We start from the raw sequence: 19,001 nt of genomic DNA, 5'->3' as shown, positions 1-19,001 counted from the left end.
GGCTGGAGGATGGAATGCACCCTCCTGCGGGACACACATCTGCCTCCCGGCGCTCAGGGTTACTAAACCTCTGCCAGGCGGGTAACACCACATACTCAACCTGTGTTTCCATCTAGTTTTTTTCCAGAATGCCCTGGGCTGACAGCTCTAAGATTGATGTTCCCTGTCTGTCCAGCCCAGACAGCTGCTGTGCAGCCTTCTCCCCACACTCCTGCTAATTTGCCTTAATCCTGAGTTCAAGTGAGCTCCACGATGGATAAGAGTGGAATTCAGACCCCATGGTCTGCCCCAGCCTCGGTTTCTCCATTACCCACAGGTTGTCCACGTGGGATAGTGGCACAAGTCTGATATTTACACCAGGTCCCCAAAAAAAACCTTTTCCAAGAAGACCATAGCCCGATTAGCAGCAGAGCATCAGCCCAGGGCTTGTGCAGCCACAGGTTGTTTCCATTCGGGCACATATGCCATAAAATACATTTTCTTTAAAAGCAGGAGATAATGCTATTATAGCAGTTGGCTTAATCTAATATTCTGCTTCATCTTCAAAAGGGAATTGCCTAAATAGCCAGAGACAGACACATTTTATGAGTCCTTCTTAAGGGCTATCAATCAAACTTTCCAAGAGAGGCACTGATGCCCTTTTTGCTCACGAGAGGGAAATCGGATTCCCCACGGCTTTGCTTTCAGCCTTGCAGGGTAAGAGCTGCATCGCAAATGCTCTGAACATCCTTTTCTTCTACTGGTCTGGAGAAAATAACGCACATGGAGGAAATCTCTAAGAAAAGAGGGAAAACAGCCCAATTAGAGGCAATGATCTCTTAGCTCTCTGCCCTCTCTCCTCCCCTGGATGAAGCAGATGTAAAACAATAGCTTTATTTGTGAAAATTTTAATTGGGTAGTTCAAAGGAAACGGCGGAGGCTCTTTTGATTTCTTGGTGTGTTTGAATGCCACGTTGCAATGGTGCCTGCTGGCCACGGCGGTGACCTCTTGTGTTAATTAGTGTTTATCTGAAATCGAATTAGCTCACAATTGGGAGAAAGCAGAGTGAAAATCAGCGGATAATCATAGATTCGTGTGATTCTCCATTATAGGTAAGAGCAGGTCTTTGGCTGCAGAAGTTGACATTAAAATGACTCTGAGAACATGACATTTTTGCTTTGTTTTTCTAGTACTCTTCATCAGATGGTACTATTTCTCTTACTAATACCCCGAGCTGCCTTCATCTTTGCTGAGTCTGCTGGTCCGTGATGCTCATTGGAACTTAAACCATAAACCAACATGGAACAATGATGCATTATTTATAGCAGACCGAATGCTGTAAGGTTGACAATAGTGCAAAGCTTCTCTTTCTTGTGGTCAGTAATCCATAAATAAATACATCATCTATTTAGGTTTGCAGAACTGTCTGATGGATGGGAATAGCCAGCATTGTACAGCGAGGGCTGCTTTGAAAGCCAGAACCTGCTTTTGGTGCAAATTGGCCATTTCTGGGTACCAGTATTGAAACTCTTTATGTTTATGGGGATGCAGGAGCTGCCTGGTCGCCTTTCTGGTGCCCATCTGTGGGGCTCTCTGGAACGTAAAAAGTAATGAAGGGTTTTTGATGCAGGAATATAAATGTATAAAAGCATCAGGTTCTCTGTGTGAAATATTAGCAAAGGATGGAATTTTATAGTGAAAACTACCTCCAGAGGCATGGATCTGATCCCAGTTTCTGAGTAGCAAATAACCTGGCATACAGAAGTCAAACATCTGTCCACCATGAACATCTGCAGACCTTCAGCATATTGGCCTGCAATGAAATCCCATTCTCAGATCAGCTCCAGATCCCAAAGTTTCCAAAGTGCAGGAATGGTTTTATTCAGCCCTTTACCTTTTGCTCCTAAGCTGGGTTTGGTTGACACCAGGCTCAAAGGTGAACCTGACTACTTGTGTGTGCTCTCCAGCCTGGAGCAGGGCGCTCCAAAAATAATCTGATGGCATATACGAAAATAATCTGGTGTCCTCGGACGAGCAGCGCTCGGTTTTCTGGGGTTAACCACAAGAGGGTGGCATGAGGATGTGCACCAGGCAGCTCCCAGCATGGCATTTTACAGCCAGCTCCACAGATCTCGTAAAACTTCGGAATAGATCCTTGGCTTTGGCACATGAACACACTTCCCACTACAAAGGAGCCTGATGGGGGTTTGTGAAGGCAGCCCCGGCCGTGCACTATTCCTTCATGTTACATGTGTTCTTTATGCCTAAAACCAGCCTTAGTTAGTAGGTACCACAGCAGCGTATAAAATTTAGACTATTTAGGGATCAAAACTTTTATTGGTATTTAGTAACTGCTATAGGGAGAAATCCACAGATGTTGTTTATGAGCAAATATTATTTTTCATAGTAATGCATGTTTACAAGACAGTGATGTTCTTATGCAACTGCTTTATAACATATCGGGACGTTTCCAGTGGGTCTTTATTCAATTATAGCTGATGGTGAACAAGCTGGTTAACAAATACACACAAAAAAGACTCACGTGACAGCAAGGGAGACCAACTTAAATGAAACAGATTAATTTCATCTAAAATCTGCCCAGCTTAGATTGTCTCAGCATATTTTTCTAAATCGGACTGTCATAACACAACCCAAGTAGCTCATCTTGAATAACGAATCAGCCGATGTGTCTCTGTGTAAGGCGAGATAGCATCTGATTTTGCAAAGCCTCACCTGGGTGACGAGTCCCAGTAAGATCAAGGAGCAGAGCACAGGGGATGTCCAGGGAGTGATGCAAATTGAAGAGACATAAAAAAACCCTGAAAAACCAAACCAAAACCACTCCAAGTTTTATGTGCAAAGCTTTACCAAAGCTAGAATTTTTTCTGTTAACATGATGGCTTTTCAAGGGTAGAGGGCAAATGATGCTGAAATCCAGACTCCCCAGCCTGGACCCATGCGGGTTTCTCCAGCGCGCCCGAGTCTCTGCTCACTTGCGGCTCTGGCTGCAGGGCCAGGGCCCTTGCTTGCAGAAATCCCTTTTGCCGTGAACATATTATAAATACAAGCTTCCGAATCTCATTACTTGCCGTCTTTTCCTCTTCCATTCGTTTTTCTCCTAACAATGCACCTGCCAATATTTGCCCCTGAGCCCCATTTTAAGTAGCATTTTCCATAGTTATTGTCACACTCTTGCTCCCAATTTATCTTTGGCAACCGCTGACTGCCTGCAGCAGGACCAGAGGCAAAGCCCTCCCCGAGTATAACAATAACACAACACCCATTTCTGCAAGAATGATGAGATGGGCTGTGTAATAAATATTTATAAGAGCGAGCGTAATGAAATGAATGTGTAGTATACCAAGGGTCTCTTAGGGTTTGGTCATCGCATGTTTTTTTTTACTCTTTTCTTTCTTCTCTGTTACACAGAATTGTCCTGATGTCCCTGGGTTGTCGAGCAAATTGCTTATTGTGTTGCTCACTTACACAATGCATGTTATTATGTGCAACCAGCTGCTCCTGTTTGGCATTGCTCGCACATATAGAACAGGAGGTACCGTCACTTTTCTCGTCTGGAAGTCAACGTTCACTCTAGCGCCAAAGTTGCTGCCAGACCAGAAGAAGCCTGGCAATGAAGCCAGTCCTGGTGGTAAAGGTCCCTGAGAGACGCTTCTTTTTTCCTGAGAAGACCGAGGTTGCAGTTTTACAACGAGTTTGAGCTGATCCAGCTTTGTGCGGCTGTTGAAAGCTTCCTCGTGCCTCTGTCTATATATTTCCATTGCTTGCCTTGCGTTGGCACTAACTCTCGGGTGATTGCACCAGGAGCTCGAGCAGGGGACTGATTTTGTTGTTATTGTTGTTGCCAATTAAGTTTTCAGCACCATCATCCTTTCCTCTGCCCGGCTCTGGGCTCATTCAGGCACTAATGCCGTCACAAAGGAAAGAGCAGCCAACTCTTCTGGTAATTAGAGCAGCTTAAATCCGTCATAAAATGTCAACCTCAGCGTTGCAGACCTGTCTGGAGTGGGAGATGGCCAGAAACCAGAGCAAGGCTGGATTTGAGATCCATAAAGGCTTCAATGTGCTTTACCTTTAGAGCTTGAGAGTTTGGCAGTGTGGGGATTTGTGTCTGAGCAGCTACTCCTGAGCAGTGGTCGGGGCGGGGGGAAGAGGGGGGTATGCTTAGTCTGCAAAGAAAGTGCCGATTCCAAATTTAAACAGTGTGAAGTGGATTCAACTAAGACAATATAAAGCAACCTTCACCTGGAATAAGAACATCCTCATCGTGAGGATGAGCTATTCTGCTTTAAATTGCTACCTCTCTTGCCTTTGAATTAACTTTCATTTATTTCTTTTGCTTTAACTGCTCTGAGCCCGGCCCACGGGAGGCAGCCAGGCAGCATTTTCAGCGGTAGCATTCACACTGAACCTGGAACTGGACCATTCTCCACTGCCTATTTAATAAAAAACACACAATGTGCTGTGAATCTTCTTGTTCCTCAGTGCTTTCTCTGTGAAATGGCTTTTCCCTGTTCTTCATGTTTTGTTTATCTTAGGGACCTCTTTTTTTGGGAAGCAAGTGTTGTTCTTTACCTGCATTTGTTTACTGCCTTGCACAGCTGGATCATGGTTGTCTGAATCCTACAGCTGACAGCTGGAAGTGGGCATGGGCTGCATAGCGTGGGTTTTGGTTCCGATCCTGAAGAAATTCTGGTTTAGAAACCCCTGTAACTCCTAGTGCTGTGCTTGGAGGCATCTATACCAACCTTCCAAACCATGGGTCCTGCCTTGGCTCCAGGCCGCTCCGTGGGAAAAGCTCCTGCTGAGGTAAATACATTTATAGCAGCTTTTGCTGGATTTCCCTAATGACCTGTTCATTGCTGGGATCTTATACAAACTGCGAGATGTGTATTTATACATTACACTGCCCATATACCTGACTCACCAAAGACCTTCTCTTTTGGATCACAGAAAGAATGTCTCCCAAAGGAGGAACAAAAGGCTGAACTACAAACACCAGCCGCTTGCTGCTGCTACTCTTTGCCATTCAGACTTTCTCAGCTCAAAGTATCAGAGGTTTGCAGCTATTGAAAGGTAAAAAGAAACTCCTCACCGACAGGGATGGGAACACTGGGGAGTCTGCGGCGCATAAATGGGGGCTTTTGCTTGCCCTAAGTATCAGGGCAGAAATGCCAATACCTGGGGAAGGAATGTCCCTTCTGCTGGCACGTCTGCTGTCACTTTGTTCTTTGTGTACTCACAGACAGGGAGTTATCTACTCCTTCGAGCTTGAGTTTGTCAAAATGTTGGTTTAATTCCTGTTGCCACTGACGTGCAGGAAGACAGACAGGTGCCACGGAAGAATCAATCCACGCTGTAATATCAGGCAGAGAGCAAAGACAAGAATTAGACCTGGGTCTTTTGAAGCTGATGCCTGCTCCTAACCCTGACCTGCTGGCAGGTAGCTGTGTAGATGTCTTCACATAGGCACGTGCCATTAGGCAGAATTTGCAGTATTTTGCAGATCACAAGTAGTTTTCATTATTTCTATTATGCCTGACTTTTGGGTGAAGGTGTTCTTACTTAAAAGGAGGGAGAAATGTCTGGGATTTTAGGAGACAAGGGCAGGGCCGTGCCTGAAAGAAACCACTGGCAGACACAACGAGGAGACGTTCCTCTACAGCTTCCTCGTTAAAGCAATTTGACAGCTCCTTTAAAACCACCTCACACACAAAAAAAGGAGCAGGTGGGAAAGGTCCAGAGAGAAAGGAGGGTTTGTGGAGGTTGTTACTCTTCAGCTCCACGCTGGAGTAACACAGGAGGGAGCAAGGCTGTAGCTGTCCACTTTTCCTTCTGCAGGGAGGTAAGCGTATGGTGCAGGAGCAGGGTTGGTGAATCTACTGTGGTTTTATTTCCTCCTCTTTCCCAGCAAGATGCCTGCCTGGTGCTGGGCTGCTGGATCCCAGGGATTTTCTGTGCTAACAGGGCCAAGTGCTGATGTACAGCTGTGTAACTCACACAGGAAACCTGCTTCCCACCACACAGCCTTTCTGGTTTCATTTAAGTTTTTACAGTTCATTATACAAGCTAATAAATAGGAGAGTCTGGATTAAAGAGATTTCTTTTCATATTCCGCATAACTGGAGCCCTCTCTGCATTCCACACCACCGTGATAAAACATCCCGGTGCACCGGGCGGCCTCTTCTCCTTTTGGAAGCCAGAGTCCCTCCTACCCGTTCCAGATGTGGCTGCCCTTCTGTTTGCTGCCAGCGGCTGCTGCCAAAAGGGCTTGGTGTCATTTAATTTACCCTTAGGACCAAACCTGCACCTGCGGCTTTACGTGCAGTGTGATTTTGTGTCTGGGACACAGCCAAGCTGGGGAGGCAGTGGCTCCACTCTCCATCTCTCAGCGCCCCTCAGCTCCTCACCTCATTTCCACGGCTTGGCTGGCAGATGGGTCCTGCCTTTCTCAGCAGCAATGGGGTGCAGAGAGGCTGCACAGCGTATTTTATTTGCTTTATTTTAAAAGAAGCACGGGCTAGACCTTGACACCTGTGAAGCCCCATGAATGATATGCACCTGAAGGGAGCTGTGCTTTGAAATGGGGTCCAGTAAGACTGCAAACTCAAGGCAATATGGTCACCAGAGTCTGTTTGCCTGCACCCCCTTGGAGCGTGAGTGTGATGGGAGCAGCTGGGGGACCTGGGATGTTCAGCCTGGAGAACAGGAGCTGAGGGGAGACCTTCTGATCTCTGAACTGCCTGAAAGGAGCCTGGAGCCAGGGGGGGTCGGGCTCTGCTCCCCAGGAACAAGCGCCAGGACCAGAGGAAACGGCCTCAAGTTGCACCAGGGGAGGTTGAGGTTGGATCTGGGGAACAATTTCTTCCCCAAAGGGCTGTTGGGCATTGGAACAGGCTGCCCAGGGCAGTGGTGGAGTCACCATCCCTGGAGGGGTTGGATGAGGTTCTCAGGGACATGGGGTGGTGCCAGGGCTGGGGGAACGGTTGGACTCAGTGATCTTGAGGGTCTCTTCTAACCAAAATGATTCTGTGATTCTATGACAGCTGGTCACAACGCCGTGTCCTCCACGCTCACCTGCGGCAAATAGGAAAAAAACCCAACAACAACACAAACCCAAACGAACAAACTAAAGAGAAGGGAAAAAAATAATAAAAAAAGCCCATAAAATGTTTATAACCCCCGTTTGCCGGCCCAGCTGATTCGCGCCGCACCTGCCGCGCCGCCTCGGGAACCGCGGCCGCTCCCCCCGCCGCGGGCTGGCAGCAACCTGTTGGTCCCGCCGCTGCCGAGGAGGGCGGGAGGAGCCCCCTAGGCTCGGCTCGGCGGACCCGCTGACAAAGGCGGAGCAGCGGCAGCCCAGGGCCGTCCCCCGCCCCCGGCAGCGGGGCCCGGCGGCGCCGGCGGGCAGCGCGGGGCTGGGGCGCTCGCACAAGATGGCGGTGGGGCGGCGGGAGAGCGCGCTCCCCTCGTAGATGCGGCCGCGGCGGCCCCTGCTCCCGGCGCCCGGCGGGGCTTACATGGCGCTGGAGGACCTGCTTTGTCTCTGCTTCTCCGCCCTGGCTGTCCTGGCTGTGCAAGGTGGGTGAGGAAGGAGGGGGGGTGTGGTGTGTTGGGGGGGTCGGTGTCCCTGATCCCACGGGCGGTCGCGGGTGGGGCCACCTGCCCTCACCCTGCTCGGCCGGGGCAGCGGCCGCTTCCCCGCGGGGATGCGCTCCCCGGCCCCGACCTTCTTCCCAGCCGTGTTTCCCCTCCCATAGCAGCCCTCTACCCGCTTCGTGGCCATTCCCCCCCGAGTCGGTGCCTCCGTCAGTGACTTGTTCTCCCTAGCCGCCCTCTGACTCCCTCACTGGGCACTTCTCCCGTGGCCATTTTTCACAGCCCCCCCTTGCCCCCCATCTCATTTTCTTCCCCGTCCGCTTTTCGACCCCCGTGTCGGGCAGTGGCCACACTCGTGGCTTCAACCCATTTCTGGATGGTGCCTCCTTTGGGGTCACCTTCTAGGGATGACAGAGGGTGTACCCCACAGACAACCGCGCTCAGCGGGGCTGAGGGGAGCGGGCAGCAGCAGCCACCCCCGGGCGACAAGTTTCCTCGGGAGGGATGGCTGCTGTGCCTGGCTGGCTGGGGCCGAAGCGTTTGTGTGACCCGGAGCAGGCCCAGGTGTGTGGCTGGGCCGTGGTGGGGACCCTCGTGGCCTCTCGCCCCGCTCCCACCGGCACAGGACACCTGGGTGGGCACATGTCCCGTTGATCAAGGAGGTGACCCAGGAGTAGCCGTGCTCTTCGCATCCCCCGTTTTGCAATGGTTACGCAAACGGCTTCGTGCGCGGGCACACGTACACCCGGCCCCGCTGACTTTCTGCCTTTGCCGTCGAAGTTTTTGCGCCGAGGGGCGTTGGAGCTGCGGACCTTGGGGCGCGTGGTTTGTTCCCCATGTGTGCGTAGACCCGCGAAAGCTTTTGTCTGCGTCGCTGGGAAGGTGAAGGCTGGTGGAGCTGCACTGAAAAATGTGAGCTGTTTATGTGCCGTGGAGTTGCTCTTGTTTAAAAGAGCCATCCCTGTGTCATTGTATGCTTTAATTCCTTTTTACGATGCATTCAGGTTTGGCAGATCATAATAACAGCACAATGGATGTTTAGTCTTTATGGCTTCAAAAATAGCTTTTTTTGGGAAGAATACAGTGTGGTGAACGGCTGCAGGGTTGTTTCTATTTCCTTTTTTTCGGAGCATTGTGAGCTCCCATAAGGGGTAGGTTATCATTTGGTATAGGTGCAGTGTTAGGGTGGCTGTGTGGAGATGAATAACGGTCCATGTAAATGACCCATTGTCATCCGTGCGGGTGGGTTTTTCTAGATGGATGGCAGCCTGTGACCACATCGGCAGCCGAATGGGAAAAGCTGGTGTGGGTGGGAGCTGCGTCTCCTGCGTGTTTGAGCAAACAGCCAAGTGGATCCCGAGGCTTGTAATGGAGAACAATGATTTAAAAAAAGGAAGAAAAAAGGAGAGTGGTGGAGTTTATGAGTTTATGTTATTTTTCAAACCCACTTGAACAAGAAAACTTCAAATGCTTTGCGGGAATTTGCAGTTGTGGCTTCTCTGCCTTTTATTTTTTTGCAAGTAATTAGGCAACTTGTAAAAATTGTTACTGTTTGTTTTCTAACAACGGGTCGTGTATTGTGTAGAAGTAGCGAGTGTGTCCGCGCAGCCTGTGGACGTGCGGCTTGGTACACGCAGATGTGCTTTCCAACAGGTGGGTTTGATTCTGAAAAGAAAAACATGGACTTGTTTCAGTCTGAAGTTAATTTGGCAGAGGGTTAAAGTGGTTTTGGGAAAAGTCTGCGTTTGATCCCACAGCCCATGTGTTTTGATCCAAAGTTCAAGCCTTGCTGGGTATGAAATACTTCGGAGAGAAGGCTGGAAAACTGTCCCCCCCTCTGTGGGTTTGATGGAAGCTGTGCCAGTTTACACTAGCTAGGGATGTGATCTGGTGTTTGGAAAGCCTTCTGTCTGTCCGACTTTGAGACTGTTTTCCCTGCAGTAGCAGGAAAGAGTTTAATAAAAAAAAAAACCCAACCCCAACCCCTGCTCAGTTGATGCTGGCGAGGGAGTTGTGCTGGTTGCTCTCCTTGGGGCTCTCGACAGGGGACGTGTTGGTGGTAAGCAGGCTGAGCTTTCCATCCAAACAATAAGCTGAAATCCATCTGAGCTTTATGGCGTTTAGATTTGTGGCTGAGTCCTCTCGCTGCAGAACAGATTTCCTTTTTCGACATCACCTAACTTTAGTTCGGGTTTGGTTTATTACCCTTCCTGTCGTGTTCCTCTTGCTGGCGTGACCCCGTGCTGTTGGTGCCTTTGCCTGGGAAGTCGGTGTTGCTGTTGTTTGTGGATCGTGTGTCTCTGCTGCCGCCGTCACCCGCGCTTCGTGGGATGTCAGGACGTCACCTGCCTGCAGATCCGCTTGTCCTGCTGACCGTGGTGTTGCAGTGTCGCCTGCGCGTGGGCTGAACTGCAAGGAGGCAGGATAAGCGGTGCAGGGAGGGGGAATTTCTTACGGTCCCCAAGAAACGGGGGCGCTGACAGTGCCACACGCCCGTGCACGCTGTGTTGATGAGGTCAGGGCTGTGCCGTGTTTCCTGGGGCTGGTTTCTCGTGCGGGAGCTGACTGCCGCGGTGCTGTGGCTGTTGTCACAGCCCGTCTGCGAGCCCTGGTGGCAAGGGCTGTTCGAAAGCAGGGAATGTTCTTGCTGGTGTTTCCCTGTGTGTGAGGCTGGAGGAGAGACTGCTCAGGCTCCGTTCTGTTTTGTTTTCCCAAACTTTTTCCTCCTCTTTTTTTTCCTTTCATTACCTCAAAGTCCAAAGTGATGCAGAACCTGCTAATTTCCTGATGTCTCCCTGCTTTCCTCAGCAGACTTTCTCCCGGCAGCTGTAGAAAGTTTGATCTGCTGCCGGGGGCCCCATACGGGGTGGGTGTATCGCTGACGGGACGCGAACAGCTTCAGAGTGGCACAAGTAATCATTTGAAGAGAACAAGTCTGGCAATCTGCCTTTCTCTGGAGAAGAAAGGAGATGATTCTCCTTGCATGCAGGCTCGGAGCTTGTTTCGGAGCTGGAGGCAGCTGCTCGGGGGTTTGGTACAGGGCTCTGCGTTTAGGCCACCGGAGCCACCTGTGTTTGGAGCTGCTGGGGTGGGTTGTGTTGCTGTGGCACATGGGGTGTCCTGCCCGAGTGCCTGCTGTGATCTTGGGGTGGCTGCTTTGTCTGCTCTGATGTCCTCAGGACCCATCTTTTGACAAAAGTAGAGATGCTGCACACTCTTCTCTGTCAAAGGTGTCGAGAGGATAAAATCCATCAATGAGAATGAAGTCCATCAGTGAGTATTCAGCACATATATGATCTTCATTACCACAGTGCACAACTATAGGCAGGGTGCTGTGTTGTCACATGTTGGCTCATGAATTCGTGGCTCCTGGTACCATATTGCTTGCTGGATGGTTTGAATTCTACTTCTCTTGGAGCCGCTTTCCCAAAGCCTGCTTGTTCTCCCACGGAAAAATCCAGGTGCTTGTGAACCGATTGGAGCATTTGCAGCATAAGGGATGCTCCTTGCACGATTTACACGCTCCTCTCCTGTTTAAATGGCTACTTGGCCATTAAGTGCAGTCATGGTTATATAATTAAGATGGGAATTAATATTTAATCTGATTGTAATTTGCTGTTGGAATCCATCCCAAACTGTATCTTTGTGTGAGGTGAGGGGGTACCTGAGGGAAAACTGAGGCCAGTGTTATATGTGGGGGATTTTCTGCTTGGACACTGAGAATTATAGACCTGCCTTAGGTGATGGCAGAAATCCTAACCTTTACAAACCCAGAGTGATCGCAGTAATTTTGTTATCTGTAGGAAGCAAATGTTTGCTTTATAGTCAGCTGTAATACTAGAGGGGATATGGTAAATCCTTGTTATCAGTATTTGCCAAGTGCATGTTGGGCCAAAATCAACTGTCATGCAATTTCTTTTGGAGAAGAACTGGACCCACTTGTCTACAGTATTTTTAGCCTGGTTTGTAGGGAAAAGAGACTGCCATAGTCATGCTGTCAGGTTGTCTGTCCGTCTCTCTTTACTTTTCCAAATAATTTTTGGACCTACTGGTCCTACTGGACCTACTGGTCTCTCTTTCCAGAGAGCTGGAAAGCTGTTGTTTTATGATTACGCCAGCATTCACATCACAGAGCTTGATAGCTGTTTTGTTTTCCTTTCTTATTGGGAAAGCATTTTCCAAACACTGGACTTGGAGCTGCTGTGACGTTGGCTCTTCTTGTTGTTTTTCTGTTGTCACTTGCTGTCTCTGCCTTAGTTTCCTTGTTTGTTCCAGCTGGGCAGAAGATGCTGTTGCATGCAGTAAACATTTAAATAACACTGTCACTCTAAGTACACTTTTGTGTTTATTAAAATCTTATGAGTAAGTGACCTCCAAGTGCTGCTTCTGCTTTTCTCACTTAACAGCTTTTCCGTGAGAGGATCCCCAGTTGTTAGAACTGAATCTGCTGTCTTCATAAAAAGCAGTTGAGCTGTGTTTTCCTGAGCCCTTCTAGAGATGCTAAACCCCACACAGAGCTCCTTCTATGTTGCCTGGCTTTAACTGGTATGCCGAAGTCATCCTTGAAGCACTATTGAATTTTCCTAATTCTGAAGAGTAACAGAGCCTTCCCAGGGAGGGGAAGAGCCGGTCAGCAGTTTCCTCCAGGATGGCAAATACCTGCTGGAGTTGCAGCTGCTGAGAAATTCCCTGGGACAAACTAAATGCTTGTTGCTGACCTTGTATGAGCATATCTAGCACTTTCCTATTTGCAGGTGTCGAGAGACTTTGCTTATGAGCGTGTAGGTCTTGGTGCTTCTCCCTCGAATGTGTTTTTGTTCCTGTCACCAATGCCCTTTGGTGTCTCTGAGTCGGGTCCTCTCCTCCTCTTGATCTGCGGGATCCTGCTGTTGTGATGCAGGCTGCTTTATCTGAGAAGTCCAGCAGATGCAGTGTGTTATCTCCATGGGTAATAAACACCCTCTGTGGTGTTTGTGTTAAGCAATTACTGTATTCCACTGAAACTTTCATATCAGATGTTCTGAAATTATTTAACAATCTGTATCTGCATTTTAAACACATTTGCTTGTTACTGCCGCATGAAATTCAGCTGAGCTATTGAATAACCTGGTTTATTATACGCTTTCTGATTTTTTGATGTATGTCATTTTTTTTCAAGATCTCTCATGGATTTCTTGCAGACAGGTCTTTAATATTAAAGGTGTGTTAATGAAACGTGAGCATCCCCAGAGGTTGTTCTCAGCCCAAATTGGTGGGAGAATTAAAATCCAGCATGTGAAGCTCATTTGTGCTCAATCTGCTGTGGCTCCTTCCCTTATTCTGACTGAATTCCCTGCTGTCATTCCTGCTTGGGTCTTTGAACAACATTCCCTTTGGAGTCGAGATGGCTTAGCACCTTGTTAAATATAAGAATTTGGGAAATTAAGCAGTTAAAATGGAGTTCCGGGGAAAGGTGCTAGGATGACAGAATTTGGAGGAGAGGTGGAGCAAACCTAGGATGCAGCGGTGATGCCAGGCAGGCAGCGGGATGGCGATGAGATAAGGCCTTGCTTTATGTTTCACCGTCTGTGCTGGGAAATGTGCATCCTTGATAGTTTCTAAATTGACTGTCGATGGATAATCAAGTTAATTGGTGTGACCAAAAAGGTCACTACTTAATGGAAAGGATTTCCCTTGCCATGTTGTGTGCATACACTGAGGGTTTTGGCAAAATCTTCTTCATCAAAAGCATCAGCTTTTAAATCACCTGAAGTTTTGCACTGTGTCTCAGATGACTAGTTGGATCTGATTTACAGAATGGGTGCATGTATTTTCCAGGCAAAAGTGGAGTTGTACCTGATATTAAAAGAAAACTAGTCAAGTGTTCACTAATTTTTTTGTGTGTTATTTCAACTGAGAAGACTTTTATGTTCCTTTGGAAATTTTTGTCCCCTTTTTGTCTCTTTTTTCGTGTTGACCCAGGGGGACCGGACCAGTTGCAGCCCATTTCTGTGCCCTCCCAGTCCAGCTCACCTGTTGGACTCCTGGCACAGCCTCGAGAAGGCTCATGAGAAGGATACACGAAGCTTTTTGTGACCAAAAACAAACAAAAGAAAGATAAGGGTGTGGGAGGGTGGCGATTAACAGATGTTCAGGCTGATGTTCAGGGGTTTAGCCCACGGTTTTGGTATGAGACCAGTCGCTGTATGGGAGATAAGGCTCCTGTATGAGATGCTGGGGCTTGTTTATCTCCAGCAGTGGAGTGAGAAGTGTGGTGGAGGCTGGAGGATCTGGAGCTGCCGGCATAATTCCATAATTCCTTTATTTCCTCCTTGATAGGTATTTTCCCCTGACATAGAGGCAGAAGCAGCCCTGCTGTCAGAGAACTCATGTTGTCGCGGGAGGGCAATCAGATGCTCCACGGGTTTGCATGCGCTGGCGAAGGCACTATGCGGTGTTCCAGAGCAAGGCATCTTGGCAAAATACACATAGAAGATAAAAGGGGGAAAAAGAAACCCAGCATCTGATCCAATGCCAGATTCTTTGCTGGGTTGGCAAAAATTGTTTAGATCCTTCTTTCCCAAGAATGATTTTGTAAACATAATACTGCCTATTAGCCATGTAAATTACTGTCATTGGTGGCAATTGTTGTGATGGAAAGATAAGTGTCTTGAAACTCTGGTTTGATTTACCCCTCTTTCCCCCCCAGGCTTGCTAACCAGTTGTTTATGTCAGTGCTGATTGCTGCTTTTGTCAGAGAAATCAAAATATTGATCAAAATTATTTAGCTCTGTTTTTCCTAGGTCACAGTAAATGCAACTTTTCTTTCCTTCCCTTTGTACTCTTTTCTCTGTACTGAATGAAAACAAAGTGAACCTTTCCTCGAGGAGATGAGCCGTACGTTCCCGAAGTCAAATGTCATCCGCTTGAAGAGGGTCCTCAGGAGCAGACTTCATATCTGGAGGCTTTCCTCAAGAGTCTATCAGTTGAAAATCTGGCCCACAGCATTATCTCAAGTACTATTGTGGGATTTTCTTTACGTGCAAAGTGAGGAGAGAAGGAAGTTTCTCCCAGCTGCTGGCAGAGAATAGCTTCCCATTTACTTTGCGCTTGTGGCTGCTGCCAGGATTTTCTCTTTAGCAGCAGAGGGAGTTAAGTGCGGGGTGAAAGGCTTCAGTAACACTTCAGCATCCGGGCACGAGGCTGAGCTGTCAAATAATTCTTCTTGCTCTGTGTTTTTCATGCCAGTCAAGGCACTTGGATGGGTTTGTAGGTTTAAGGCAGGCGAGGTTGTGCTGGCTTCTTGTGTACCGCGGGAAGCTGAGGACATTTCGTGTTTTGGATTTAATGGTTGTGCTTGAACAAGAGCATCTCTTAAAGAGCAACACCCACTTCTGACTTAAGTTCTGTGGGTGTTTGTCTGTCACCACCCCTCGGTAAGTCGGTTTGATGTCCCTGCTCAGTAATGTGCACCTTCGTTTAGTCTGAATTTACCCAGCTGTAGTTTATAGGTGTATGTGAAGACAGATGCTGGTGTGAAAAGCCTCCCTGTGGGTATGTGTCTGCTGATGGAATTTCCTGGTAACCTGCTCTTTACCAAGCTGAATCCTTCAGTCTTTCATCTGTTTTCCATTCCTTTGTCTCAGCCTTCTGTAGCTAACATTAGTGTTAGTAAAAGCTCTGTTTTTCTCAGAGTAAGGTGTTTGCTCAGCAGAGGAAATTTCTTAGCTGCTTCGATTCAGAGCGATTTTTTGGATCTGGACCCTATGAGTCCCCAGGGGCACCTGATCCCTGCAGCTCAGCGCAGAGCTGTCATTCAGCTCGGGCAGCTGGGTCTGGATATGACTTTACAGATGTGATGGGATTGGAGCCAAGCAGAGGTAAAGAAACCTTCAGGTCTGAGAGCACCTCTTTGGTGAGCAGCTGAGCTGTTGCTGAAGCAGATTTTGGGTGTTGCAGCAGGCCACTCACACACATAAAAGCAGAGGAGAAACTGGGATGGGGCACGTATGTGCAGCTTCCATGTAGCTTTTGAAGAGAAAGGCTGCTGCCTAAGCTGGAATCACACTGTTATGCTTGTATAGAAAAATACTCTCTTAGTCTTACAGCAGCTTTCATTGAACATCTCGTCCACATCTTCCATCAGCGCTTCAAGTACATGTGGAACGTATGGAGCTCTGCCCTCTCCCACTGATAAAGATGCCTCTGCCCTTTTCCGTGTCACCTACACAATGCGTTTTTTTGTGTAAAATTTACACATTTTCTTGTGTAAATGTCTCCAGCCTCTGCCCAGCTGTGTCCACAAAGTAAACCAATATTAGGACTTGTTGGGCTTTAGGATGGAGACGTTCGGTTCCCTGCTGCATGACACACTTAAGGGTGGCTTCAGGCAACCCTCTGTCTGCATCATAGTTTTTAATTTGTAAAATGAGATATTAAAATTCCTGTCTGAGGGGTTGAGCATGAATATATTTGGGGGAGAGGTGTCCAGATGCTGTGGTCAGAGTGTTGCAGGTGTGTGTTTCAGATGCAGAGGCTTGTAGAGATGGGAGAGCAGGTGCTGTACAGAATATATCAGTGTACACGGCTGTGCCTCATTGCCCATGGTGCATCAACACTGAGATGTGTATGTGGTATGTACAGGCCCGTAAATGAGAATTCCTGATTATTTGCTGATACGTTTTAAAGTTTGTGGGTTTAAAAAAAATGCTGCCCTCGTAGGTAATATTTTCTTCTCACCAGAAACTCGTTAGACTGGAAATTTCACAGTATTAATTTTTATGGCATTTCCTAAGCTGAACTAATTGGGTATTTTGGAAGGGGGAAGACAAGGGTGTGGATGTGCGTTTTTATGTAGATTTCATTGAAAATGTGACTTGGATTATCCTGCTAGCTATCTGAGCGATGCAAAGGTCTCTGCTGGAAAATGCAAGCGATTATAGGCTGGTGACTAACAAATAATCCTTGGCTAATACAGGGTGGGCTCAATTAATGTTAATCCCTGCTCAGCAGTAGTAAAAGTTGGATAAAGTCAAAGAGATTTTGCAAGACTGTTACTGACCTGAACATGAGAATGATCACACAACATTCTCTAAAATGAAAGCGGTTCTTTGGAAGAGGCATCGTTCCCATTTTTCCCTCTTATACTAGAGAAGGAGCTACTCAAAATGCCCCAAAATTGCCTGGTTGTGAAGATGAGGATTTCTCTTGTACTGATATTGTGTGCTGGGCCACTCATGACCTCTTTAAAAGAGGAGCAGCAGTAATTAGTCTAGTTTAATGGAAATAAATCTGGTTTTTATTAATAAATGAGGTTGTATTCCCTAGTCCAGGGCAACCACCATCTATAGTGTTCATCTAGCAGTCTGATGCACAGAGGAAAAACCCCTTCTCCCCATGAAAAAAAATGAATGATTTGGGCATTTTTGCTGAAATCTCAGGATAAGTCCAGGTGTTGTTTTCAGATGTGTCCCTGTGAAATCAGCAGAAGCCCAGAGACAGCAGGGAGAAGCAGCGCGTCCGAGCCTGGACCCCACTGATGCAGAAGCCTCTGGAGTGGTGTGACGGTCCCCACAGATGCTCTGCTGCTTGGGTGCTGTAGCGCTGAAAGCATGTCCTTCACCATTTGGAAGCAGAGCTAGCGCTTTTACTGCTTTGTCCTCAAACTGTCAGGTTTCAACTGGCTGCAGCTTTGGAAAAAGGAAAGATTTATGTGCTCAGAAGAGAAACTTGTGCTGACAGTGGATAAATGCACTGTGGATGTTGGAAAGTTAAACAGCCAAGTAGGTGTGAGGGATTTTGGAACGTAGGCTATGAAATGTTTTCCTCCTGTTGCTATTATAGAAGTAAGTTTAAATTTGGAAATAAGGGGGCAAATTCCCACCCATTCTGACCCTCGATCGTAACCATCTTCCAGAGGTGGTAGTGCTCCCTGTTCCATCCACCTTCGACTACATCACAGCAGCCATGGGTACGTGTGTTATCTTGCGTTTCTCCTAACACAATCCCTGAGATGTAAGAGTGCACTTTCCATTTCCCATGATAACAGAGTTTCCAGATCACAGTCAGATAACTGTTTTAAAAAACTGGACTAGGTGAGAAGTTATTCCAGGAGGATGCAAAGTCCTGAGATAGTCAGGTCCTTGGTAAGATCATTGCATTTTCTAGCTGTGGGCATTCCTTTACCTGTACAGTTTAGCATCTCCAGTTTTGTTCTTTTTGATGTCTCCTTCTCAAACGTACCCTCTTATCTGCTATTGTCCAAGGAATGCTGGTTGGCTGGCTGTACTGATAATGTACCTTTGTGGGTTAAGTGATAACAAAAAGGACAGGAGCTCGGCTAAAGCTGGGGCAGTCTGTTCCTGTGGAGAGAGCCGGTGTCAGATGCTGCAGCGCAGCATAGGTGGGTTTTGTGACTTTGTGGTGGATGGTGACAGAGTCTGGTGCTTTGTCTGGACTGCCCACGCTGTCTGTTCTCTGCAAAATTAACTCCTGGTCTAAGCCACTCTCACCTTTCACTTGTGTTCCCTTGCTGCGTGGGTGGTGTGTGGCTCTGCCGGCCCCGCGTCCTTCCAGGGAGGTGAAACCTCTCTCCAAGTGATGCAGGCTTGAAGCAACAGTTGTCTACAGTGAACTATTAAAACATACTTTCCCATTAGCTTTCTTTGTTGCTGTTCTGAATTGTCTTCTCTTCCCCTGTGTGCTGGTTCATTATTTTTCATGAATTCCTGGTTTGTGCAATTACCTGTGAAATTCAGGAGAGTTGGCAGGGGTTTGATGAACCTGACTTCTCTGGGGTAGGTGACTTGGTAGCGATACAGCATGTGAGAATTGGTTCTTGTTGTCTTGGAGTGACAAGTTGCACACCCAGGCCTCGCTGCTGGGGATTTATGGGACAGGTTGGCTGTTTTTGAAGAGAGCTGGAAAGCACAAGGAGCAGAGAGAGCAGCTGTGCCTGCAAATTTGTCAGGTATCTGGTAGAACTGAAACCAGAGCCATTCTTGACATTTTGTGTCTGCTCTGTATTCTGGCACTTTACACCCTGAAGAGACATTCCAGACTTGAACCCCAACCTATCAACAAAATGTGAGCAAACAAGGGAGACTCTTTGCTTGACTTTAAGAAGCAAAAATGTACAATAAATAGTTCTAATCGCATGCCAGGAGATTTGTTTGTTGTGAAAGCTTTCAGCTCAGTCTGAGGAGTGAATATGTTTTGGGATGTGTGTCAGAGCAGTGTCACCCCTGCAGAAGGGTTCTTTGCCCTTTTTTTTTTTGCAGACAGCATTTCAGGCAGGAATAGAGATGTGATCTGGTCCCTTTGCAGAAGATAAAGCCAGCACACAGCAAAATAAAAGGGCGGTCACTGACTAAAACATTACAGTTTCTCTGCTCATAGCTTGCATTTTACTGGCAAATATGTCATG

At 47.6% G+C, this 19,001-nt stretch overlaps 1 protein-coding gene across 1 annotated transcript in view; it reads left to right on the top strand.

The window, feature by feature from the left end:
* Positions 1–6,788: 6,788 nt before the first annotated feature.
* IGDCC4 (immunoglobulin superfamily DCC subclass member 4) overlaps positions 6,789–19,001 on the top strand; it is a gene marked incomplete at its 3' end in the record, with an annotated part of 83,871 nt that continues 71,658 nt past the window's right edge. The window contains exon 1 of the mRNA XM_080351415.1: positions 6,789–7,579. Within this exon, the coding sequence (XP_080207541.1) occupies positions 7,474–7,579 (106 nt within the window). The 5' untranslated portion in view covers positions 6,789–7,473. The remainder of the gene's footprint in view (positions 7,580–19,001) is intronic.

This window comes from Nesoenas mayeri (genome assembly GCF_963082525.1).
Source record: "Nesoenas mayeri genome assembly, chromosome: 11".
Classification (NCBI taxonomy): domain Eukaryota; kingdom Metazoa; phylum Chordata; class Aves; order Columbiformes; family Columbidae; genus Nesoenas; species Nesoenas mayeri.
This window is presented reverse-complemented; position numbering and strand designations above follow the sequence as displayed.